Source organism: Channa argus, chromosome 15 (assembly GCF_033026475.1).
Source record: "Channa argus isolate prfri chromosome 15, Channa argus male v1.0, whole genome shotgun sequence".
In the NCBI taxonomy this organism is placed as follows: Eukaryota; Metazoa; Chordata; class Actinopteri; order Anabantiformes; family Channidae; genus Channa; species Channa argus.
In genome coordinates, this window is record NC_090211.1 from 19,401,826 (window position 1) to 19,426,921 (window position 25,096).

General features: G+C 40.6%; 2 protein-coding genes across 4 annotated transcripts; both read right to left on the reverse strand.

Annotated features, from left to right (window-relative positions):
- Nucleotides 1-93: 93 nt before the first annotated feature.
- Nucleotides 94-9,909, reverse strand: LOC137100475 (nuclear body protein SP140-like protein). 3 transcript variants are annotated; one of them, XM_067478316.1, is made up of 15 exons: nt 9,561-9,896; nt 8,455-8,629; nt 7,767-7,955; nt 7,346-7,462; nt 6,480-6,613; nt 6,349-6,393; nt 6,199-6,238; nt 5,678-5,779; nt 4,299-4,438; nt 2,385-2,453; nt 2,074-2,216; nt 1,797-1,905; nt 1,639-1,713; nt 1,314-1,457; nt 94-1,170 (listed from the first exon to the last, which is right to left on the reverse strand). In XM_067478316.1, exons 1-15 carry the CDS (start codon nt 9,708-9,710, stop codon nt 1,084-1,086), a joined length of 1,719 nt encoding a protein of 572 aa, XP_067334417.1. In that variant the 5' UTR covers nt 9,711-9,896; the 3' UTR covers nt 94-1,083. The 3 variants fall into 3 exon arrangements, 2 of the variants coding, with proteins under 2 accessions (XP_067334417.1, XP_067334419.1); XR_010910916.1 differs by lacking the exon at nt 1,797-1,905 and having other exon boundaries at nt 9,561-9,909; XM_067478318.1 differs by lacking the exon at nt 7,346-7,462 and having other exon boundaries at nt 9,561-9,901.
- Nucleotides 9,910-12,079: 2,170 nt separating this feature from the next.
- Nucleotides 12,080-20,790, reverse strand: LOC137100481 (extracellular serine/threonine protein kinase FAM20C-like). The gene is made up of 10 exons (XM_067478327.1): nt 18,349-20,790; nt 17,562-17,740; nt 15,609-15,687; nt 15,405-15,497; nt 15,084-15,199; nt 14,622-14,802; nt 13,507-13,616; nt 13,178-13,259; nt 12,966-13,025; nt 12,080-12,800 (listed from the first exon to the last, which is right to left on the reverse strand). The coding sequence occupies exons 1-10, from the start codon at nt 18,999-19,001 to the stop codon at nt 12,566-12,568; spliced, it is 1,788 nt and encodes a 595-aa protein (XP_067334428.1). The 5' UTR covers nt 19,002-20,790; the 3' UTR covers nt 12,080-12,565.
- Between the last annotated feature and the right edge of the window lie 4,306 nt (nt 20,791-25,096).

Sequence of the window (25,096 nt, forward strand, 5' to 3'; positions counted from 1 at the left end):
TGTGTTTCATCCGTAGATGTAACTTTTAAAACGACAGTTTTATCAGAATATGAAAATAAAGGATATGTCATTGACATCACAATGGACACGTCCACAAATATATGTTTTTTATTTATTTTTCTGAAAAACATCCAAAAAGCATAAAAACATGTCAATAAAAAAGATTACAATAAAAAATATTATTGCCCATCCTTCACAGAGGGTTGAAACACAAAATAGTTGTCATCACAAATAAATGCTAAAGAGGCCATGTTTGGCATAATTTTAGATTTATGTTTTTTGTTCTAGGGCTCATTTGAAATAGTTTTGGCCAATTTCCAAAATGTTTTATTTTTCTTACAATGGGCCTTTATGCAGCACCTCAGCTCCGTATGAAAGTTTGTTTTAGCTCCTGTCTCTTCAAGGTCACCTGCACCTCGAGTCCCCTCAGTTCTGATTGGCCAGTTGTAGAAGTCAATGGGCCGATCAGATCAGTGAATGATGGATGTAAAATGTGAGCAGGTGGGTGTGACTGTGTACTTTTTTTGCCTTGTGGACCCAATATGGAGGTCTCTGTGAGCCGGACAGAAACTTTGGGAAAGTTTTTCTACATACAGTATGTTTAGCTTAGTTTTGGAACACTATTTAAGATGGACACGCATTATAGTGACAGTCAAGGTACAACTAAAAATAAAAATAGGGAAACAGATTATTTCTTTTTTTTTTTTCGTTAAATACCAAAAACAGCATGTTCTCTTTAACCAGTACTTTGTAATGAACACTATCGCCATTTTAAAAAATACACTAAACAAACAATGGCACAATGAAGATCCTCCCAAAGTGACATGAATACTGAGTATACTGTAATTTAAAAGTTCTATATGTTAACACCAAGTTAAATTGGAATATTTCAGAATGCAGAATAAATCTATTGCTAAGTAGATTTTCACATACAAGGACTTTGTCATGGTGAGTTGATGCACAGTTGTATGAGACATCAGCTGCATATATTACACATATTAAAAAGTGAAATATCCCTGCGGTCTCTTAATTAGCATCTCATTCATAACCATTTACTAAAAGGTCCTGTGTCCAGGTTAAAAGTCAACATAAGATGTTGAACACGCTCCTAAATTCTCTATCAAACAACTCATTCAGGTGATTTCCCTTGGCACGGAATACAGCGTTATCCTGCAAAAACAGAACAGAACAGTCCCTGTCACCAGATTGGCTGAAAACATTTATCTTAATGTTGGTGATTTTTTTTAAAATTTCATATTACACCACAACCAACAACATAAACTCATTAAAAGAAAAATGTAAATGTTACTCACTCGGTTGTATTTGGCACAATTGGCGAAAATCAGCTTAACGTCGGACACAAACTCTCCAACTGTTTCATATTCTCTGGTCTGCAGTTTGTTTGCTACTTGGCTCAGCCACATCGGAGTCTGGATAACAGTGGCGTAATCTGACAACTGTGGGTGAGCAGATATGAAGGAAATGCTTATTGGAACATACTGTATAATTTTTTACAATAAATTCCTGTCCAAAGATCTGCTGATAATGTGATTTCTTCCGTAACCTGATCTTTAAACTGAACCTTATTTGATTAAAATTAAATAACAGGTGCATGGGATGGAGGAGTAAGAGACTCACAGTGAGGTTTGGGTCTGAAGCAAATGTTTGTTCCTCGTCAGCACAGCGCAGATGCAGGAGGAGATACTGACATTGCTGTGGATGTAAGAACAGAAAGGATTAGCGACAGACATGAAGGAGGACACACCCTCAGAAGGAGAGACAGACAAAGTGCTCACCAGCATGCGTCCTGATATTTGGCGGGACAGAGCTTCGTTCATTTCCTTCTCGCCTATGTAAGTGTAACATCTGAATACACAGAACGTACACATCCATTTCCCATGATCCCTGCTCACACACACACACACATTATCAATGTGAGCAGAACCGAGTTCCTTATATTCTTTAACCAAGTTAACTGTACTTGAAAAATGCTTGTTTTCTAATTTCTTCTTCATTTGATACATGTTAGTGAAGAGACAGACAATGAATTAATTTTTATCAATGAATGCTCACTTCAGAATGTCTTCGTCTACATGAGGCAGGTGACACCTCTTGTGGAAGGAGCGGGGGCAGAAATCACACACCACCAGCTCTCCATCTTCATCATCTGTATCACGTTTACAGACACAACACTCATCATCGTTCTCCTGATTCTCCTACCGAGACAAATACGCGACACGTTTACCACAGAATATGTGACGTCTTTCTGCCCTAGTGCTGGGCCATGGAGTGAAAAAAGTTGTTCAGATTTGTGTAGTAGATCAATAAGACAGATGCACGTGTCGTACAATTTAACAGCAGCATTTAAAAAAAAAACAACTTACCAGTTCTTCCTCATCTGGTTTGCACAGACTGCATGAACATATCAGTGGATGAATCGTCAAGATTCCTTTCTGAAATACACAAATTATAGTGTTTTTCTATTTGTTTGACAAATCCTGTTGGTCCCACATTACATTTCTGACCACAGATACACGGTCACTTTTTGAGCTGAGGGAACAATTTCAACATTAATGTCTTAGTTGTCCTCATTTGTCTTCGTATTGTTTTCTTCTCTGCTTATGTCTTTGAAAATACTCTTGCAAAACCATAATTTGACCATCTATGCAGGAACAACTTGTCTGAAGATTTCCAGTCAAGATTTAGTAGGTTACAGTATAGAAACAGCACTGGTGAAAGTAATTGTGATTACAGGAACTGCACTACGCTGGTTAGGGGTCTGAGGGTTAGGGTTAGGGTTAAGTTAGGGTTAATCCTAACCCTAACCCGCACTGGTGCGGGTGTCGGCTCCTAAGGGTTAAATCTTATGTATCAGACAGATTCCAATTTGTTCATGTTAATAACAAATGCACAAAAAGTGCACAAAAGTTAGTCATGGAGTTCCATCAGGCTCTGTGTCAGGACCAATATTTTTTATTCATCACCTCTGGGCAACATCATTACACAACATTCCATGAACTTCCATTGCTTTGCAGATGACACCCAGCTATATACAGTATATCTATGAAACCACAAGATATAATAATCTGTTTGTCAAACTTCAAGCATGCCTAAAAGACATAAGGATCCAGGTGTCCTATAATTTCTGAAATGTTTGATTTTGGGCCTAAAAATATGAGAAATATGCTGTCTTACATTTTAGCTACTTTAGATGATATTACTTTGGCCTCAAGTACTACTGTGAGGAACCTTGAAGCCATTTTTGACCAGAACATTTCCTTTTCCTCTCACATAAAATATATCCCCAGAACAGCCTTCTTCCACCTGTAGAACACTGCCAGAATTAGGAGCATCCTGTCTTAAAGTAATGCTGAAAAACCAGTCCATGCATTTGTTACTTCTAGGTTGGACTTCTGTAATTCCCTACTTTCAGGATGCCCCAGTAACTCCCTAAAAAGCCTGCAATCAATCCAAAATTTTGCAGCAAGAATTCTGACTGTTGACTAGGGCTTGCTCCAGGGGGATTTGTTGGGTTTCCTCTACATATATGTATAGGCTTTACTTTATTATGTGAAGTGGCTTGAGATGACCATGTTGTGAATTAACGTTATATAAATAAAGTAAAATTGAACTATGTGTGTTCACAGGACAGATACAAATGGTAGATGGTCTGCACTTATATACCGGTGTTCCATCGATTGGGACTCCGAGCGCTTTACACTGCTTCTTATTCACCTATTCGCACTCAATCACACTCACAAACTGATGGGGCCAACGTTCACTGGGAGCAACAAACGTGGGGTTCAGTGTCTTGCTCAAGGACACTTGACATGTGACCAGACGAGCCAGGTATCGAACAAACAACTGCGGGATCTGTGGACGACTGCTATGCCTTCCTGCACCAAAGTCGCCCCGTACAAGTCTTTGTCAAATCTGTGCATTAAAAGTATTACTGCTAGTGCAAATAATTATACAGTCATTGGGGTTGAATATGGGGTTGGTTCACAGACACGCTGTCTTTTTGTAAATTGTTTAGAATATTCCAAAAATTTGTTTTCTTCTTTTTATGTTAAATTTGTGACAATATCAAAAAAACTAAAATCGGTCTTACTATGGGCCATGGGTGACTGCAGATCATCAGTGACTGGAAGATTAAGGATTGTACCTCTGAGCTGCCATTATTACCTCATTGTTTCTCAGATTGCATCACACAAATACACAAAGATACAAATTTAACAGTTTAACATGTTCCCTATGGACTGTCATAATATTATGACAATCGCTTTGATCATAGTTACCTTTATGAGGTCGTTAAGCGGTTTTCCCTCGCACTCAATGTCTTTCGTCCAGTAAACGTTAGTCTGACATGACACCTTTTTCAAAAACTCCTCAGGGCTCAGCCAGTTCCTTTCAGTACGAATGCTCTTCCCACAAGTCCCTAGTGGGAACAGAAAGAAAACAGGGGAGACATTTGCACATTTGGCTTCATCTGTAATAACATCACCCGATGAAATTATACTGTATGTTTCAGGTCGCTAGTTTCAGTTGTTTGCCAGCTATTTGTCACATAGCTCAGTGATGACTTACTTACTGACTGATTTAACATAGCATTAGTTGACAGTGAGGAGGGATGTTACTAAAACAGCATTAGGGTGACAAATGTATCATCTGTGAAACAATGATAAGACAGACCACATTACAAATACAATTAATCATTTGGTAGATGCTTTAATCTAAATTGATTTACAACCAAGCAGCGGGAGTCGAACCCCTGTAAAACTGCTCTACAAACTGAGCAACAGTCACATACATAAAGCTATGAAGAGAAATTATTACATTACATGACATGCGTGCAGTATCATTCAGAGCATAATACGATGTCATATTATTACTAATTTATTAAATTGTTCTCTATGAAACATTTTGTAATTGAATGACTAAGACAGCTGCTATTAGCCTATCAAGCTTTTGACCTCTTTGGAATCTATTATGTTTTGAACCAACATAAGGTACATAAGTAGTGATGGTCAGATATGTTTTGAAGCTGACAAATCTTGTCTGTAGTTCCTGATGTTGTTCCTGAGCATCAATATTATATAGAATTACTGTGTTACTTCTGTTATATTTTTGTACTTTTAAAAAGTACAAAACTATATTCTGTATGTTGAACGTTTGCAGTTTTTCTGCACTTTAACTGTTGAATATTTGCCATCCTTTGTCGTCCACGGACCACAGGGTCAGTGGTTCGATCCCCAGCCCATGCTATATGTTGAAGTGTCTCTGGACAAGACACTGAACCCCTAACAGCCCGTTCCCCTCAGCTGTGCAGTGCCGGTCCAAGCCCGGTAGAAATTGGGGAGGGTTGAGTCAGGAAGGGCATCTGGCGTAAAAACTGTGCCAAAATCAACATGCGGACAATGATCCGCTGTGGCGACCCTGAAGTCACTGGATAAGCCGAAAGGACAAAAATAAATAAATAAATAAATAAGCCTATGGACTTGTAGTGAAACTAGAACTCACATCTGAAACTATTAGGTGTTACAACAAATGCCTGCATTTTAAGTATGACTAGTAACATGGTAAAAATCAGAGCTGCTGAACATCACTATGTTAGTATTGTGAATGTGAGCACAATAGCAGACAGACATTAGCGTTAAGCCTAAATCACAAACAGTACCTGATGCAAATCGTTTTTTGTGAAGGGTCCCACATATGGCTCCATATGTAACTTTAAACACCATGTTGCTACGGTCATCGTTAGCCTCAGATACTAAAAGAACTGTAAAAGAAGAATGAGGTAACTTTAGGACAGGCATGCACATACAAATCATTTGTTTCACATTTGCAAATAAGAAGCTCATGCTGCCTGTATTTTGTAAATCTGAATCTCTGTCATACGTCACAACTTAGTTCCTAATAACACATAGCAACAATGGAACGATCTGAGTAAGAATATGACGACACGGAAATATGTTTAGAAACAGGTTTTAAAATCCATTTACATTTATAAATTCCTACTAAGAGACAAATCAGCTCCTATGTCTACAGGTGTGGTTCCAATGTTAGCGTTAATGTTTGAATTATACGTAAGGTAACAGATGCTTTTTTAACAGTTTGTGGGGATGCAGGGCTGCTCCATCAGCTGTCAGGAATAGTCCTGTAGTTTACTAAAATCAGTGTTTTGAACTCATCACAAACCTGTATTTGGAACATCAGATGGAAACAGTGATTTCTTTGTCTAGCAGGAAGAAGAAGCAGGATATGGCTCAGGTCAGAGTAAATAAACCCAAGACGATTCACTACTGAGTCACAATATATTTATGCATTTTCACCTTTTTTTCTTCTTACCTTTTTAGCCCCTCCTTTGTATGGTGCTGCTTCCAGGTGCCCTTCCTGCAGTGGAAAAACAAAGGACAATGAGTGAGTGGAGTGAGCCATGCTACAGTCTGTGTGTATATCAAATGTACTTTTCAGCAGACCTGTATAAGTTTTCCCAGTGTGGTGCCATTACATCGAATGCTCCACTTCCAGTTCTTGCAGCTCTTCTTCCCTGCACGGTTCTCAAATTCACCTGGAGTAAACCACTGTTTCTGGAACAAAATACACGCCTCCCCTGAAACAGACATGAAATCAGGAACGTGTTCATCTTAACCCAATTAACACTCGTGTGTTGAAGCATTTTTCCAGTTATACGTGTTCATCTCTGTATGGACAGTCCCCTTAAAAAAATGTTGCTCAAACAATAAATATGAACAGAGTACTCGTCAAAATTAAGCCAGAAAGCTGTCTAACGGAGAAAAATAAGTCATTTTGAATCTGATAAAAGAGCAGAAATCATTGTTGAAACACCAATACAGCAACTTTGAATGTCCTGAAAAAGAAAGAAACCACTGGTGTACTGAGCAACACACAAAATTGAGAGCCAATGACAGAAGCTTAGTGAGGGCTGTAAAGAAAAACCTGAAAACAGCAGTGACTTCACCAACAGCCTCCACAGACCAGTAGTGAAGGGATCACAATTAGCTTATTATTAAAAACACTTCATGAGAAGAAGCACAGAGGACAAACCTAAAGTTCTGCAAAATAACACAAAAAACCCTGAAAGTTCCAATACTTTTATTCACTTTGAGAGATGTGTCTTGTTCTACTTTATCTAGGTGTGAATACCAAATTCTGAACTTTCATTTGATATCTATCTTATAATCTTAAACCCCGGTCTCTCCAGTGCACATCAAACACAACCTTATCGACTATTTAAATACTTTTGGAGCCCAGTTTTTCCTTAATCAATCCATATTTTTCCTTTGTCAGTCATTTCATTCAATGAGATTTAATTTCCTCTAACCTTTAGCCAGTCTGCTTTTGTTCAGGGTCCCCTCCAATTCTCCACAGGTCACAGGCAGTTGAAACTTATATAGAGGCAAGGTCCAAATATTCTTCTCTCCATTTTTCAAGGGAGAAGCTGTGACATTACAACCATATAATTACATTTCTTGGTTCAATGAATATTTGTGTCAATGAGATTCAAATGGTCAAATGGTTTTAACTTTCTGATTCTGCAACAAGGCCACAACATAAGTATTCATGAATATTGATCCTGACATCTAGACTCAATAAAAAAAAAAACAATTAAAAAAAAACTACAAACAGAGAAACAGCATCTGCAGAGTGACAGTGCTGTTTGTAGCAGCGAATGTTCGGGTGAAGCATACTGAGAAGAGAACATGACTTACAGAAACATACTTTTTTGGGGTTCTTCCACTGACCTGTGGTTACCTGAGACGATGGGCCAGGCTGCTCCTCCCTCACATTAACATCACACACACTGCTACTCTGTTTACTCTTTTTCATTGAGTTCTCGCCCTCCGTATCTTTTGAGAGACACTTCCTTTTGTTATTGTGCAGCTCTTCATCTTCCACACTTCCAGAGAGTTGCAGGTCCTCACGGTAAGACCCTGGAATTGAAAGAATTATGGTGCAGATTATAAGAGGTCTTATTGTGTAATGCAGTGATTGTCAACCTTTTTTTTTGTCTGGTGTGAAGCCTCAGCTCTGTCACTCAATTGACATTTACTGTATGAACACTGTTGTGTTCAAAATGTCATTTTACTTTTCTAATGTCAATTTATCTTGACTGCTGTAGCAAGTTCGACGAGAGGCACGGCACAACCTACTGTACCTGCTAAGAAGGTTGAAAAGTATGAAACATTGCACCAATTACCAAAAAGAATTGGTGAAAATTAATCTTAATTTAATGACTAAAGTAGAAGTTGACACTAAGCTTCTGCACAGACTAAACAGCAAATGTAGTTTCAGAAAGCTGAACCAAAGACAACATATATGCAAGTCTCTGTCAGGGACCATGTCTAAAAGTCATTAAACCAAAGCAAAGGTAATCAAAGAAAACTTCATTACCCTTCACCCTGATGATGACCATAATAAATAAATCTTTACCATCCATGAGACTGTTGCGCAGCAGTCGCAGTGATGGGTATTCATTTAAGATGGTGTCACTGAAGACGCATTTCCAGAACTTGGGGATGTCATTCGGTCGTTCTGTCTCAAACCAGTCCAACATCTCATAAATGTTTCTCTTCTGGTTTTGCCTAATCTTCATGCGAATCACCTTCTGCACACACAAAAAAATTATAGAGAAAGGGGGGTTGGAGGATATGACCTCAAATGTTCAATCAGTTGGTATAATTCTTGATGAATGGTTCAAAACATCAGTGATTATTTAATTTGTCATTTTGGCTCTTGAAGTTGAGTGACCTCATCGAGCTCTTCTCTTTGATTACAAGAAATGCAGATACATTTATTCAAAACTGAAAATCAACATTAACTAAAATAAGCAGATGATAATTTAGTTAGAGAGAAGTGAAACAATTAATGAATATTATTAATTACAATATTTTACAAAAGTCCATTCATTATTCTTTGGCCACACTTTGCACTTTTGAAAATATTTCCATGACTCTACAGACATTTAATTAATTACAACATGCATGTTTGCAATATAATATAAATATTTCCTTAAATGTGAGCTCTTCCTTTATACAACGCAAATGTGTTTTTTCCCCCAGTCTGCTTACTATGACTTTGAAGGTAAAAAAATAATTTACTTGAACAATTTAAATTAAATATGTGTGCAGTAAAATAAAATAGATTATATGAGATGTAATGGGGCGGCAAGTTCCTAACTGGGCAACTTTCATTTGATCCTAGCCGCTAAAAAGGTGCAGACGCTTGTTTGTGATCTGGTTTCTGATCTTTTGGAAATAGAAAAAAAATATTTGTTTAAGGTGCATTAAGCAATAATACACATTATGAGCTAGAATATTAGGAAGCTTTGCCAGTAAATAATCAAAGATTTGAGCTGAGTTTGTAATAAGAAACTATCGAATACTAAAATATTTTCACAGACTATTAGCAAGCAGTGAGCTCCACTACACTTTGATCTCCGCGTTCCCGCTCTTACACACGCGCGTTGCGCTTAAATCACAGTCCCTCAGCTCGGGGGGCGAGTGCGGGCGGTAACTTTGAGACTTCAGCACCTTTACCTTGAATGTGTCTTCTGGAATCAGGGCGTTGTCCCTGAGCTTGCATAGGAAGGTCTGCGGATTGTCCATGCAGGACAGGTCTGTTTTATGGCAGTGGAAGAACTGGAGGAGTTCATCCCTGTCAATGGTCTCGTGGCTCCATTGGTCCATTCTCCTCTGCGAGAAAGGATCGCGAGATGACAAAAACTGAAACTAAATTCGACCGTGGACACTTAGTCAGGACCGTAGGGCGACCAAGTATCGACCAAGATTTGAAAGCAGTCGGAAGTGATCGAACGAAAGCTCCTCTCGTGCTCAGTTCCTGTTTCCAGTGACGTTCGAAAAGTGAAAGTTTTCATTTATTTATTTATTTTAACAGGCGGCAGGATGCAGTTGTAAGAGGAGAAACCAGCGCTTTAAAATAAATATGTGTGCAGTAAAATAAAATAGATTATATGAGATGTAATGGGGCGGCAAGTTCCTAACTGGGCAACTTTCATTTGATCCTAGCCGCTAAAAAGGTGCAGACGCTTGTTTGTGATCTGGTTTCTGATCTTTTGAAAATAGAAAAAAAAAATTGTTTAACGTGCATTAAGCAATAATACACATTATGAGCTAGAATATTAGGAAGCTTTGCCAGTAAATAATCAAAGATTTGAGCTGAGTTTGTAATAAGAAACTATCGAATACTAAAATATTTTCACAGACTATTAGAAAGCAGTGAGCTCCACTACACTTTGATCTCTCTGCGTTCCCGCTCTTACACACGCGCGTTGCACTTAAATCACAGTCCCTCAGCTCGCGGGGCGAGTGCGGGCGGTAACTTTGAGACTTCAGCACCTTTACCTTGAATGTGTCTTCTGGAATCAGGGCGTTGTCCCTGAGCTTGCATAGGAAGGTCTGCGGATTGTCCATGCAGGACAGGTCTGTTTTATGGCAGTGGAAGAACTGGAGGAGTTCATCCCTGTCAATGGTCTCGTGGCTCCATTGGTCCATTCTCCTCTGCGAGAAAGGATCGCGAGATGACAAAAACTGAAACTAAATTCGACCGTGGACACTTAGTCAGGACCGTAGGGCGACCAAGTATCGACCAAGATTTGAAAGCAGTCGGAAGTGATCGAACGAAAGCTCCTCTCGTGCTCAGTTCCTGTTTCCAGTGACGTTCGGGAAGTGAAAGTTTTCATTTATTTATTTATTTTGACAGGCGGCAGGATGCAGTTGTAAGAGCAGAAACCAGCGCTGAAGCTTTTTTCCTGTGCTCAGCTTAAAGCTCAGGTGAATGAAGGCCTGTTAATTTTGAGGACAGAATGAATGAGGACAGAATGAAACTTCTTCTGTGAAACTTCTTTGCTGTTTGTGTGTTTTTGGTCATTTCAAATGATCCATGAAGATGCCACAATGGCTACAGTCATGATAACCTCTCATATTAAAATTAAAGTTGAGCCACTCAAGCAAGTTAAACTGATAAAAAATGATAACACAAGGAAAACAACAATTCTCTATATGACAATAAACGAAACAGGGAGTTGTATTGTTTTTAAATACACAGTTTTAAAATACACAGGGCACAGTTTTTCTTCTTCTTGGTGCAAACCTCGCTAATTTCTACTGGGCTTGGGATGAGGGTTGGGGGGGTTCAGTGTCTTGCCCCGGGACATTTCGACATGTGGTCGGGAAGAGCAGGGTTCGAACCTCTGACTATAAGTGGCCACTCTACCGACTGAGCCACTGCCGCCCCTATTAGTCTCTTTAAAAAATAACTAGCGTTCTTTCTAAAGCAGAAAACGGCTCTTGTGTCCCTGACCACAGTTATCTTAGCGTAGCTGAGCTAGCTAGCAAGACAAGCAATAAACAAAATTGTTGAAAACTCAATGTTACACAATAATAGAACAACAGAATAGTGAGAAATGTAATAGAATTTATGGCATTTGCATTTCCTGAGTAGTAGTTTGAAGAAATGTACTGTTGGAGCTCCCTAGAAAAGACTAAAAACTGAGGTTTTTTGCCAGTGAATTTACATTTATGTATATGAAATTTAGCCAGTAAAATTAGCAAATTAGTGATATACGTCTGAGGAGCCAAACAGTACAATAAAGCAAAATGTCTTTCCATCTTTCATGAATGGGCAATGCCAAAATAAATGAACAGCAGTTTCAAGTGAACTGGAGCTAAGTAAGTGTTCATTTTGAATTTTTTTTTTTTTTGCAATATGGTTTGGGTTGGCTTTATTAATTTAAGTTTGTAAGATCTTGAAATGATTAAATAAAAGATAGATCTTTTCCCATGGTATGTGATCCACAAATTGATTCCAGTAAGGAACAGCGTTTGGCCAGTCCAACAATTATTATGCCGCAAAAACACTAGCCACAGCTTATCGTTGCAGCTTATTTTATGTATATCCCATATTTTTTTTTAAGCATATAAGGGATTTAATAAACACACGAGAAAGCTGCAGATAAAGACAGATCATTTTAATTCCCTTCAGGCGAGGCTGAACATGCCGCTTTGGGGCCCCCTGTTGCCTTTGGGGGGGGGGGATATGCATTTGCATAGGCCTCATATAGCAAGAAATGGCCCTGACGTCTGGGGCCACTGAGCCTGTGATCAGTACAGCCTTTCACTGGTCCATGCATGGACAGGAATTGTACATTTAAATGGTGTCATTGTCGTCATGACTGACCTAAATCAGTTATTGTGTTCAGTGTTTATGGTCATGGAGCAGGGGATCCACATGGTTTGTGGACTGCACTATTTTAGACCTATTTGTTTATAAGAAATTTGAAATGAGCAAACGTTTTGTAAATCTAAAGCTTTATTACAGTTTTTATTACAGCTACAGTTGTATTATAACCCCTCTGATGGAAAGGCACTAACTTCGGTGAGTCTACATGTAGAGGAGAAACTACAACCCTTAATAATCTTTTTAGTTAGTCACTGAAATGCCCTCCTGCTGCTGCATGTCCAAAAGAATGCAGCACTGAGACTAAATACTAGTATTTTGTTGTTTGTCTTCGTCCTCCGTCTGTTTAGTCGTGTCCTTCTATGTCGTTGTAAATGACATCACTGTGCCTGCCCTGACAGGCCTGCACCACCCGCAGGACGGTTGCAAGGCGTCGATCCAAAGCATGAAGGTGTGCTTCAGAGAGAAGGGGGGCCACACCTGCCAGAGGATCCTGAGCCAGCGACTCACGCATGACGTCACTCAGAGCGTAGCCAGGGAGGGACAAGAGATGCAGCCGGAGCAGCGTGGAGCGGCGGATGCTGCAAAGGGAATTGAGCAGGTTTGAGTAACACATAATAACACACGAATCTTTTAGGTTCCAACCAAAACTACAATTAAGTGTTGTCTTTATGTCATATTCCGTTATGTTGTCTGTACTCCACCTTAGGCTACTGTTTTATTAGCTTTTATCATCACTGTTTTACCTGCAACACTGCTGCAAAGGAGCTAGAATAGACGGCTCATCCCGAGAGTGACGCCCGAACCTGGAACAAAATGTTACAACAGTGACTGACACCTGAGGGAGAAATCACGTGTGTGCTGCTGTGACCTGCTGCCTACTGTAAACGAATCAGTTAAAAATTGGCATGAGCAGATAAAAGACACAGCTGAACTGTCTGAACTTTGTGGTACTCACGCCCGTCCATTGTCCAGATGCAGCAGAAAACTCTCATTGCCGAATTTCTCAAACGTCTCATAGTGATGTCTGTCCATGTTGCCTTTTGAGGGAACATTTTGCACAAGTTAAATGAAAACATACTAAGCTGATATTGGTATGAATAACCTCCTGACTGCACTGAAATAGGAGCTAAGACTCATATTTACTAATGTAACAGTTTGCACAAATGCTGGTTTCAGTGTTTTTGAGTATTTTGAATATTGTACAGGTGCATTCTTGAAGGAAGAAAGCGACCACGTATAGATATGTAAATGGATCGACTTTCAGGTGTTGAGTTGAAAACTGACTCATGAGAAAATCCAGTATAGCCATGTCGATGAGATCCACCAGCCTGGTGCCATGGTTGTAAGGAGGCATCTGCTTCACTGTGTCACAATAGGCCGGATCCTTCTCCCATCTGAGAACAAACAGTGACACTTCATAAAACACGATTTATCTATATGTATTTTTGAATGAACATTAATCAATAAAGAGCGATAAATTCAATTTACAGCAACAATTTTGGCAATGTTGCTCCACAGCAGTGGGTGTTTTGCGGCACCACTAAATATGCATATTTCCCCTCTTCTTCTGTGGACCAGATAGTTAGGGGGGGAAAAATAACAATATTTTTACAGGTAGTATGAGGTTGAAATACTTGAACTCCTGCATTAAGACAGTTTCATTTACATCAGGAACCACAACACAAAAGAGTCTTGGATCAGTATCTGGGACATGATTGCGACAAAAACCCTGAGCTGAGCAGAAAAGCGTGATGACGCATCAAATCACAGCTTAAAGGTCGGTGATTAGTATTGCACTCGCACAGATTTCACAGACACTCTTGAAAGTCAGAGCAGCAGAATACTGACATTTAGTCCCTAGAGTCACTGCCAGGGTAGTTTTCACACTTCAAGCTTCCTCCAGAGCCACGGAAAACATCACACAACTCTACAACTAGTGCTGTGCCCCCTTCATATAACAACATTTTAGCACACTATGCTTTGACAGTTGCTTTGTTGTGATCCTGAGGCCTCCAGGCACATCAGTCACAATCCTCTGCTTGAAAAATGGAAAAAAGAAATGTTCCCACTTCCTTTTGTTAAATATGCACATCAAGCTTATTATCACCCTCAGTACACAAAGGTCACCACAAAGTACTGATAATATGTTTTATTGTTTGTAATAATGACACTAGGGCTGAAATCCGGTGTTGCAGTTCCTTATTGTGACCACTGGAGCGCAATGGAAACTCATCTAAATTGTCAGTTGTGCACAGTATTACAAAACAAAACACTTGTTGTTCAAAGTGTAGCGGTGAATACAACACAAGCACGAAATGATCCAGGATAGTTTTTCTGGTTTCATTTTCATTTTACTGGGATATAGACTGTGAAAAGAAGAGATGAGAAAGGTTTCTCACTGTGCCAGCTTGGTCCGACTGTACGATCGTCTCCACGGTGACCTCCAGGACCTGCGGGGAGCCAGGCTGAGGTCAGGGAGCATGGCAGCCAGGGAAACCTCCAGTACGTGTGGTTGGCCGCACACTGGCTTCTCTATTGAACAGTAGTATTCACACTGGCCATGGAAGCACGTGTTTCCCACTGGAGGATGTCAGAGACAGACAGATGGACTCATAGTTACAATTACAACAATTACAATTAGTCCCGAGCTTGACTCTTTTATTCAAAGTGCCCAATGACAGTTCGTTGTCGCCTGTGGGGAATGAAGAGTCATTCGCCCATTCACTCAACCGGCTAAGCTACAGAGCCGGAGCTTGTGGTTTCATTCATATGTACTCATTTGTAAAGGCAATTGCTATTTCCTCCAGGCATGGGTGAAAATGTGTAGACGTGCACACAGACACACATGCAAACACACCCACCAGGCGAAGTGAAGAAGGTCCTGGATAGTCTCTGATCACTGGTAATTTCTCTGATGTCTGAGGTGACATTGATAAGTCGTCCGACCACTGGAGGGATTCTGTTGAAGCCCAGCAATCTGGATAGAGACACAGTCATATGAGGAATAGAGACAAATCTTTACAAAAAGCACAGAACTACTATAGTCATCGTTTTACACTTTGCTGCTATGAGACCAGCAGTGCAGTAGCTTCACGAATGACTGATTCCAGGATCAGAGCAGTGACCTGTTGGTCACAGAGTGGTCTGTCTGCCCAGTGGGACGCCTGCGTAACCATCTGTACCTGTCAAGGTGAAAGGCGGCAATCTCCGCATTGTGTCTTTCAAAGTCTGAGAAGTAAAACAGGTTTGCATCTGTCTCTGCATCTCTGGACTGTCTGTGAAAGACAAAATCCCACAGAAAACTCAGTCATGGTGAACGCGTTGCCGTATGAAAACCCAAGCACAGCCAAAGTTGGTCAGTCGGTCAGAAAGCAGTGCGCTCTTACCTCATGGGTTTGAGAAGAGCTTGTCCATAGTTGGGGAAAGATACGAGCAGTTTGAGTTGGGTACCTCCTGTCTTCTGAACTGAAAGACACACAGAAAGTGAATGCAGAGAGCAGAGATGGACGCACTCATTACACAAAATGTTTATTCCCTCATAATAAAAAAACATACTAGATCCATGCAGTGAAAAGGGCAAATCCAACAACAGCCCTAAATTGATGGCAAAGAAGTGCACACATATACACTCACTGGCCGCTCTATTAGGTTTGTACAATTAGAATTATGTACAATCCAATATGGCAGCTCTGCCCTGAATTCTACTTTTACAATGTTATCATTTCTCAGTTTTTTGGTTGAAACTGTCAGATGATAATGTGATAATTGTACTCTCTGTTTAATTGTTGAGGTCAACGTGGGTCGTGGAGATGTACTGGAGTTTTAAATGAGAGGAGGTGGCCCCCACATTCTAAATGTGGCCAACGAGGTGTATACGTGTGCATTTCTTCACAAATTATTTCAGTATCACCAAACCTGAAGCTTAAATATCACTACTGCATCTACTGTATTACACATTATTTATGAAAAAGTTATGAACAGCTTCCGTAATCTTAAATCAATTTCTTTAGCTAATTTACTGGTTACTTGAAGCAGTTTTTCTGCCTCTGAGATTTGAGAACATGGACACTTTTTGGACACAGCTGAATTTGTTGCGTCTTTTTATCCAACCAACTCAGTCCACCTTATACATGCTTCAGACAACAGCCAATGAGCAGAATCAAAGCTGAGTTTGATCTCGCTCAAGCGAACGAACTCAATCAAAGACTTTCAGAAAAAGACACGTCTGTGGGTGCTGCATGTTCGTGCTTGTTAAAAATAAAAATAAATCAAAACCTCTGAAATCCCAAGACTCAGCACCTTACATATTTATAAAAATCACCAAAGATTTACCTGAATTAGATAAATGTGACAAAGGACAAGGCACCTTGTTAACAAATCAGCAACATTAGTACCTAATATGCATTATACAACACAAATCTACAAATGCATTATTCATCCTGCAGTGTGCTGAGGATGGGGACGGGGGAGGAGGGGGTTCTAAGACGGGCTAACACAAAATGAGCATGTGTTGATGAAAAGGACGCCACGTGAAAATGTGTTTGCATGAGTGTGTGTACTTGTCAACTCGTGTCATTGTGTCTGAGTGTGTGGGTGTAGACATGATACAAGTTTGTGAGAGGATTAAGATCCTGCTGCTACGAGAAGTCGATGTGAGCTGCAACTGTGTTGCTTGTTGTTCAGAATAATAACTCTGTTGTGTCTGAATGTGTCTGCAGTTAGTCATTGACCTCAAACTAGAAAATGTTCCCTGTTTTCTACTGCGAACTGAGGAAAAAAAATCGTGGTTCCACACGATGTCCTGCAGTCTCCTCCACCAACATTCCAAACTACAATGCAGCCTTTTAAATTCATTAAGCTCTGGTGTGAATCCGTGAATGCGTTTCTTAAAAATGTAAATCTTCACTGTTCTAAATATGAACTTTGGTACAGTTTACTGAGGAAAGACTCCAGAGGATACTCTGTGCTGCCTCTGGCTCTTTTCCAGAGCTTGTTTATATGGAGGGATCACCCTGAAAATGAGAATGCGGCTTGGTTGTAACTCTGTGTTTAACCAAGAGCAACACTAATGATCGTATTTAAATAAAACCCTAGCACTGCTGGGGCAACTCGAGTCACTTTCTGCAGCCCCCTGCGGTGCCATTAAAGCAAGAATGTGACAGAGAATCCAGATCCAGGTCTAATATGTGTTGTAATTTTTCCTTTTAATGAGTAGGTTGCACTGTGAAATCGCTTTGTTCATGTCTATGTTTATTATTAATATTTGGTGTCTGGGTTCTGTGGACACTGGACCAAACTGATATCCTTGCCACCATTTTGGCTTATGATGTCACGCTCACCCACACTGATGATGCGTTGAGTTGTCAAATAGTGCGTCAGCTGGGCCAGGTTGGGATCCTTCCTGTTGAACAGCTCCCATCGCGTGATGCCCAGGTGGAACCGCAGCCAAGGAGGATGGGTCTCCACGTCGCTCGTCCAAGCGACTTTGTCGTAGCCTTTCTCCTGACTGGCGCTCTGCCTTAAGGGGAAGAGGAAGAGGTGGAAAATTGGCAGTGGCATTAAAGGTCCAGAAGAAGAAACTAGCAGAACTTATCTTAATGTGGAGAAGTGCTGTAAAGGCCTCTGTGACCCAGACTCATTAAACAGCACTGGCAGCATGTGAAGTTATCTTCCCTTCTAAAGGTTTTTGAGAGAGGCCAACGCTTCTGACAAATTAGAAAGTGCCATTTATTTCTGTTTGGCACTCCTTGTAGCATTGTTGTTTTTTCCAAATTCACAAGATTAAGGCTGGAGCGAAGCCAACCGTAGTGAGCAGGGACCAGAACGAGCTGCTCTGAGTCTAATGTAACTTGAATCCCAGAAGTTGCATTTTGTATCTTTAACTGACGACCTTAGATTAGGATACGTTACTCCAATACATAGAGACTCAGCACCTGCCTAAGAGTTAATTATCATCAGATGATGCAAATACTCAATATTTTAAATTCAGTTGTAGGTCTGTCTCTTATATATATATATTTTGTTAACATGTATATTTTAGAGATGCAGAACTATGCTCATGCTTTTTCTTCAGGGCACCTGCTCCTTTACTGTACATTGTGTAACTTCTCCATCTGTTTCACTCACCACTTACTGTCATTACTGATGCCGTCTTCCCACTCCTCTTCCTCACTTCCCGCATTGCTCGCATCTTTGTTTGTCTTCACCTTCAGTAGCCAATCCTCTTCTTGCAGCTCTGGTCGTGGCAGGTTGTACAGTGGGTGTTGGAACAGTGCCTCCACCTTAGAATGACCCTTGACCTTTTGAGGCATTTTTCTAGCTCCAATCAACTTCTTTTCCCTCTCAAAGGCCTCGTTGAATGAATTTCTGCCTTTATGGGGAAACATGTTGGCATTCACTTTGTGATGCACGTCGTTGTGGGGTCCCGCCTCGTTACGTGGGGAGGAGGAGGCAGCTGAAGAAGAGGAGGAGTGGAAGACAGACAGATGGTGCTGGGTGTCAGTTCTTGGAATCGATGACGAGGTGGAAGAGAAGGAGGAGGTGGGAAGTACACAGGCTGTTTGGAGGACAGAGAGACAAAAAAATGCCAGAAGTAGATGCAAAGTGAGGGATAAACACGCCAGGCTCAGATAGATGGAGCGTGTGGATCGACCCGGCTTCTGCCTCGTCATGCTGGAGGAAAGAGGCACAACAACAGAGAGAGACATTGAAAATCCAAACAGAGCGTGGAGCCCTGCCAGAAATCCAAACCTGATCATGATGAAACGCTTTCTGCTCATTGCATTCCATTCACACACACACACACAAACACACACACACAGAGGACTGGACGGAATAAGAAAAACACCAGATGAAAGAGAACTTTCACTTTGAAGTTACTGAAGTTCTCCCACAGGCGGCTGTAGTGAGATAAATGCCAGTTAGTGATCGCACCTTTCAGAGAGACCTGACACACGCTCGGATTTAAATAGCTGGTTATGACATCGTGCTGGTCACAATAGCTGGAAATGTACGTTTTTTAGAACAAGTTACGTTTTCCTAAAAACGAACAGGTTTCTACTGTGGAAAAATATGAAACCACTAATGTGATGTGTGCACAAGATTCAATTCAAATTTTTTATATAGCACCAATTCACAACAAAGTCATCTCAAGGCACTTTACATACATTTTTCATCAAGTATGTAGAAGAAACCCAACAAATTCCCCCTGGAACAAGCCCTGGGCAACAGTGGAGAGGGAAAACTCCCTTTAACGGAAGAAACGGAAGAAGAAACTCCAGCAGAACCAGGCTCAGGGTGGTCGGCCATCTGCTTTGACCGGTTAGGGTGAGTGGAAAGTGAAGAGAGAAAAGAAAAGAACAAAACATCGGGCAGGTTGTTAGCACACTGGAGAAAGGGACAGTGAGACGGAGACAGAGAAGGAGAAAGAAAGTTACGGGAGAAAACTCACAGGGATAATGTTACACTCAGGTGGTCAAAGATAACTTCAAGGTTCCTTACAGCAGTACTGGAGGCCAGAGTTACGTATGTTTAGTAACTATATTGTTACTTAACCACTGTTGCCCAGGGCTTGTTCAACGGGGATTTGTTGGGTTGCTTCAACATACTTGTGTAGTCTGGACTTTATTCTGTAAAGTGCCTTCAGACAACTTTTTGTAAATTGGCTCTTTATATAAATAAAGTTGAATTGAATTGAAGAAAAAAAATTCTTTGGTTTATATCCTTTGAGAAGATACAACTGCAACTTGCAAAAATGCATTTTGTAAATCCACTTTTTTGGGGGGATCCTGAACACATAAAAATTGCATTTCCTGTCATTTAAAACATTTAAGATGTTCTTTCTCCTTAAATATGAGCAAAAACCAGAGGGTCATGGTCATGAAGCATGTTGTCAAATTTAACTCTTGACATTGTTTTTAATTTGATTTTATATTATTGACCAATTTGCTTTAATGGTGATGGGAAGCACCTTGAACTGTCATTGTTTATGAAAAGCTTATGAAAAAGATGCATAGTAAATTGTTAGTTAATAAAAAAGAAAAAAATCCTTGACACATTTGGAGAAACAGCGTCTCCAACTATAACTGTCAGTGCTTAAATACTAGTTTTCTATTCGTGACTTAATGTGAATGTTGTTACCTCGTGATGCCCCCATTAACACTGCACTACAGATGCACTACACAGCATCTTCTACAGTGCTTAATGATATAATGAATAGAAAACTGTGTGTAATGTGGTGCACAGTTCCAAAGACTGTTCCACAGACAGAGCAGAGAGACGGGCACTCAAACATAAATTGACACTTAGTCCAGCAGCAATCTGTCAGATAATCATTCACATCAAATGTTCAAAGAAAGAGAAGCTCCCTAAGAAAATCAATACACTATTGAACAACTTGCTGCTCCCATATTCCCTGTGACAATCAGCAGGCTCGAGAAATTACTTACATCTCTTTCCCTTTAAGACCTGCTATTCTCCTCCCTGGTCCTCTATTCTGCTCCTATTCTTCCTCTGTTAATGAGATGGTTACTCACGGTTTCTGAATACTTCTAGCTGTTTCTCTTTAATGCTGTTCTCTCCAAGGGAGGCTGCATTTGTGTGTTTGTTTGTCGTGTGGTCACGGCTATTCAAACAGAAGTGAGGTGGCGGTGACCTGTGTCTGTGTGACCCACAGTTAATAAGAAGTCACTGCCAAATGATCTTTTAGTCTGCCTGGATCATTGCGTGGGGGGAGGGGAGTGCCCAATAACCGTCCGTCATTGACCATAACGAGAGGTCAAAAGGTCAATGAAGTTCAAAATAAATTAAGCAGAGGTTTGACGGAAATGATGGATTATGGTAACTACTTTTTACCCCGCGTGTTGTTCTGCTGTTTCTGAGAGGGTCAGGGACCCGAGGCAGTGAAGGCCTCACCCACCTCCTCCACAGCCCCTACCAGGAGCAGCTCATCTAAAAAATGGAGTCCAGCAGAAGGAACGGGAGCCAGGGAGCATGTTAAGATGAGGTGCACACTAACCTGGTGTGTATTGTCACTTACAGAGAACGGGAAGTTGAAAATGTCAGAAAGGGAAACATGTTCTCGTCCCACAGAGTTAGATAATGATAAATCCAAAGGTGTCAAATTGACACTACAGGTGGACTTTGGTGTCAGTATGAGAAAATCTTTAGGTTAATAGATAAAATTAATAAATAAATTATATAAATCAAAATGCTACAAACTGTGACAATGACACACACACACACTATGTGCGCGTTGTGTTACAATCATCACTACAATATCTCGCACTAGAGTCGAACCCTGGTCTCCTGTGGAAAAGTCCTGTGTCTTGTTGCACGATCCATCACCCTGTCCACCTCCTTATGAGACTTTCAAATTTTTTATTGTACCTCGTTCTAGGAGTCAAGCATTGACGCGCCGGGTTTCCATTGTACCACACTGAAATCTCTGAGCCTCGATCACTGACACAAACGGGTCCCCTAAGCGTCAGCATGTAACGCAGAAGGGTATCTACAAAGTGGCAGGGACACAGGTGTCGTCTTTGTCTTTGCTACTGTAGGTGCATTAACACCACACACATTTTTTTATAGCAGTCAGTTTGTCATTAATCCCAGTAATAGGAGAGAAGACTTATTTGTTGTCTATATATTTAATTCCCCCTTCATTCATTTTCTGTATTTCAGCATATTAACTAATGGAACATCTATAATTATTTACATTTACATGCTGCAGTATAAATTGATAATATTGTTTTAAACCAAATATTACACCAAATGTCAGTTGATTGTCGTGAGTTTAAATATTTTTCACGCCTTCATTAATCAAACACTTGGTTCCTCCTGGAACCTTTAAATTGTGTTCAAGAGCTCTGGGGACTCTTTTGGCCCGAACACACTGGAGACAAAAACACAACAGCCGAGGTAGGTTCACAAAACACTGCACAGAATTGTATCCACACAATGACTGTTCCCCTAATCACGTTACCAGAGGTTACACTATCTATCTATTTCTTTTTTTGTTTGTCTGTTTGTTTTTTTTGGCATTATTGCTAAATTTTCACTAAAGGCCTGAAGGAGTTTAAAAAATGTTCAATGTGTCCAAATATACGGATGATTTGTTAATCTTTTCATTGTTCCCCCTTTTTTCTTCGGCTCTGTTCGCTCCCTCAAATACAGCTTCTTGTTTTCAAACTAACAATGTGTGTGTCTCCGGTTTTGGCTTGAGAGACGTCACTTGCTGGGATTTTGTGCTCATTTTGGGCCTAAAATGGAGCTTCGTTGTTTCGAAATTGGACACGACTGTTTGCTTTAGCACCCAGTGAAAATGAAAGATGTCGAGGCTCGGATGCTCTTTTTCCAACAGCTGGACTCTGTGTGTGCACACGCTCGGAGAAACATGCAGAGTCATGAATTGATATTCTGAAGGAGTGTGGATTAAATGAAATATTCATGTCGTCATTCTTTATCTCCTTTTCATCACAAACCCTCCATTAGATCTCCTGCTGTGACGTTAAACCCTTCTCGCGGACTCTGTGTTTTGTGTCCTCTGAGGGGGTAAGAAATCCTACTCTCACGTACTGCTAATTAACCAGCTATACGTCTCTGTTAATGAGCTGCGTTTGCTCTAGGACTCAATGTATTATGCATGTTGCACTGGATCCCAGTAGAATATGCTGAGTTTTTTCTAGCCGGTGGTGTTGCCATACGCAGGTTCTGGAAGCATCTCATTACATATGAAAAACTGTTAATGTCACAGATGAGATAACAATGAGAAAACGCTGACACATTCAGTTTCTTAGGTTCCTCGTGCTTTAGCAAACTGGGGGGGAAAAAAAATCAAGCTGCATCCTGATGACAGCTCATCCTAACTATTCAGCGAAACTCTGACTGAATGTGGAGTCGTGTTCTGATGAGGTAATACATTCCAGTGCCATGTTGTGCTATTTTGTATTCTTAGTTATGGATTCCTGACTGAATTGTGGCTCGAACGTGTTGGTGATTTTAAAACCGTGTAAAGCTGTGGTTCGTTTGTTGCCTGTGCAGCCGGGACAAGGGATCAGACACCGCGTTTTAAGGCCAACGCTCGGCCCAGTGAACTGGATACTGAACAAAGACAAGATGAACCTTCATTCGTCCCACGTCCCAGCATTTGCAATGCTACAGCAAGAAATACAAAAGAAAGTAGAAAAAAAGATTCGCTAAAAACAAACAAGCAACTGCACTCCAACGAAAGGTCACTGTATAGCACAGTCACTTATCATCCTCCCTTTTTAACCACTGGCACTGAGTCCCCTCGACAGAGCTGCTGCACCAGCAGACCGCTTCATAAAAAAGGGCTAATGCCACCAAACTGCCAAAAAAATGGGGTCTTCGGGGATGCTCCCTGCACTCCAAAAGACCTTGTCCTGTTTTGGTTCCGGTGAACACCGAGTTATTTGTACGAGTCCACTATCTCAGTGTCCACACTCTGAATGTGCACAAATGGAGCGTGTGCACCTGGGAAAATCCACCACCGCTCCGCATCGATCTGGAGACTCTCCCACTGGCACTAGTCTGCAAAGTCCGGGTTCAGTTCTCTTTACTCGCTGTTGTCCTTTCTGATCAGGCCGACAAGACTACAGAGAACTTTTACAGGCGACTGCTTGCTGAGCTCTTCATGAAGTCCCCAGAGACCCACATGTTTGACTTATTTACGAGCGTGAGGTCGTCCAGCATCCAGAATTAAAATTGCTGCCCCACCGCTGGCTTTTCTAGGCCTCGCAGTATCGAAAGCAGCAGAGAGGTCAAAGAATGTGAGTCCTGTAAAATGTGCTGTTTTGGGGATTTTAACAGAACGAAAACAGAGTAAAGAATTAAAAATGGAGTAACTTTTCTCCCTGAATGTGAAACTGTTGGGCTTAATCACGTTCATTTTGTACACAGACACAAAATGATTCACCAGTTTTAGCGAAATGTTTAGTGAAGCGCCATTCAAACGAGTGTATCACAAGATACTACCGTTCCTGAAAGGTGTACTGCATCAGCAATTTATTTTCCCGCCTCGGGCGGTGGAGGCCTCTCAATTCCATGAATATTTAGCTTGTTTGTGAGCAGTGGTTTTAATAGAGTATGAGGCACATAAGTGGATCATTTTTCACCTCTTTACCCTGTAATAATTCTACTTATTCCCTGGTCCGGCTGTAATTTAAATGCAGTCCAAATGCATGTGATGGTGTTTTAAAGAGGATGTGCAAGTGAAAATCTTTGCTTTGCCTTCATGTAGCTCAGGGTGCAATTTGATGGGCCACTGTTATGTCAACTACAGGTGAGTAACGGGCTTCTTTTTTTGGTTTCGTCTACCTTTAATTACCTCACTTATTACAGCAGTTGTTAAGGGTCTCCAGTATAAAAAAATGTTGGTTTTGGTTTTTTTATGCGATTTGAAGAAAAAGACTTCCTGTAACAACTGCAGAGTGTCAACATGCTTTACTATTTGGCCTTTCTAAACCACAGAGACTGCAAAGGTATCACGTCACAAAAGTGGTGTAGTCTTTAAAAACCAGAGGAAACTGATGGTCCTCGGACATCAGGCTGGACGTGATGATGTTGTTCCAGGGTAAATGCGTCTCAAAAGAGGACATATCAAAGCAAAGCAGTAATTCTGGACACTTGTTGCACGTTGCTGAACATTTTATTATTAGAGCCATTAATGGCCTGATGATGATTAACAATGTGAGAAAATCCTGCTTTGCTTTGTTGACCAGAGGAAACGTGTAGAATAGCACCAGATTTCTTCTTAGAAGATGCACATGTCAACACAAACACAAAAGATTATGTGCGATTTTTAGAGAAGCTTTTCCTTTAAATTGTACAACCTGTCCACGGAGGATAAACAGTA

Excerpts from the sequence above, each read along its gene's own strand:
- LOC137100475 (XM_067478316.1), bottom strand. The coding sequence starts at position 9,710 with ATGGACCAATGGAGCCACGAGACCATTGACAGGGATGAACTCCTCCAG. Across the intron at positions 2,454-4,298 it reads CGCTTAACGACCTCATAAAG|AAAGGAATCTTGACGATTCA; the intron begins GTAACTATGATC and ends TGTGTATTTCAG. Across the intron at positions 1,171-1,313 it reads ATTGTGCCAAATACAACCGA|GATAACGCTGTATTCCGTGC; the intron begins GTGAGTAACATT and ends CTGTTTTTGCAG.
- LOC137100481 (XM_067478327.1), bottom strand. The coding sequence starts at position 19,001 with ATGAGCAGAAAGCGTTTCATCATGATCAGGTTTGGATTTCTGGCAGGG. Across the intron at positions 13,617-14,621 it reads AGTCGGACCAAGCTGGCACA|ATGGGAGAAGGATCCGGCCT; the intron begins GTGAGAAACCTT and ends GTTTGTTCTCAG. Across the intron at positions 12,801-12,965 it reads CCTTTGCAGCAGTGTTGCAG|CATCCGCCGCTCCACGCTGC; the intron begins GTAAAACAGTGA and ends TTCCCTTTGCAG.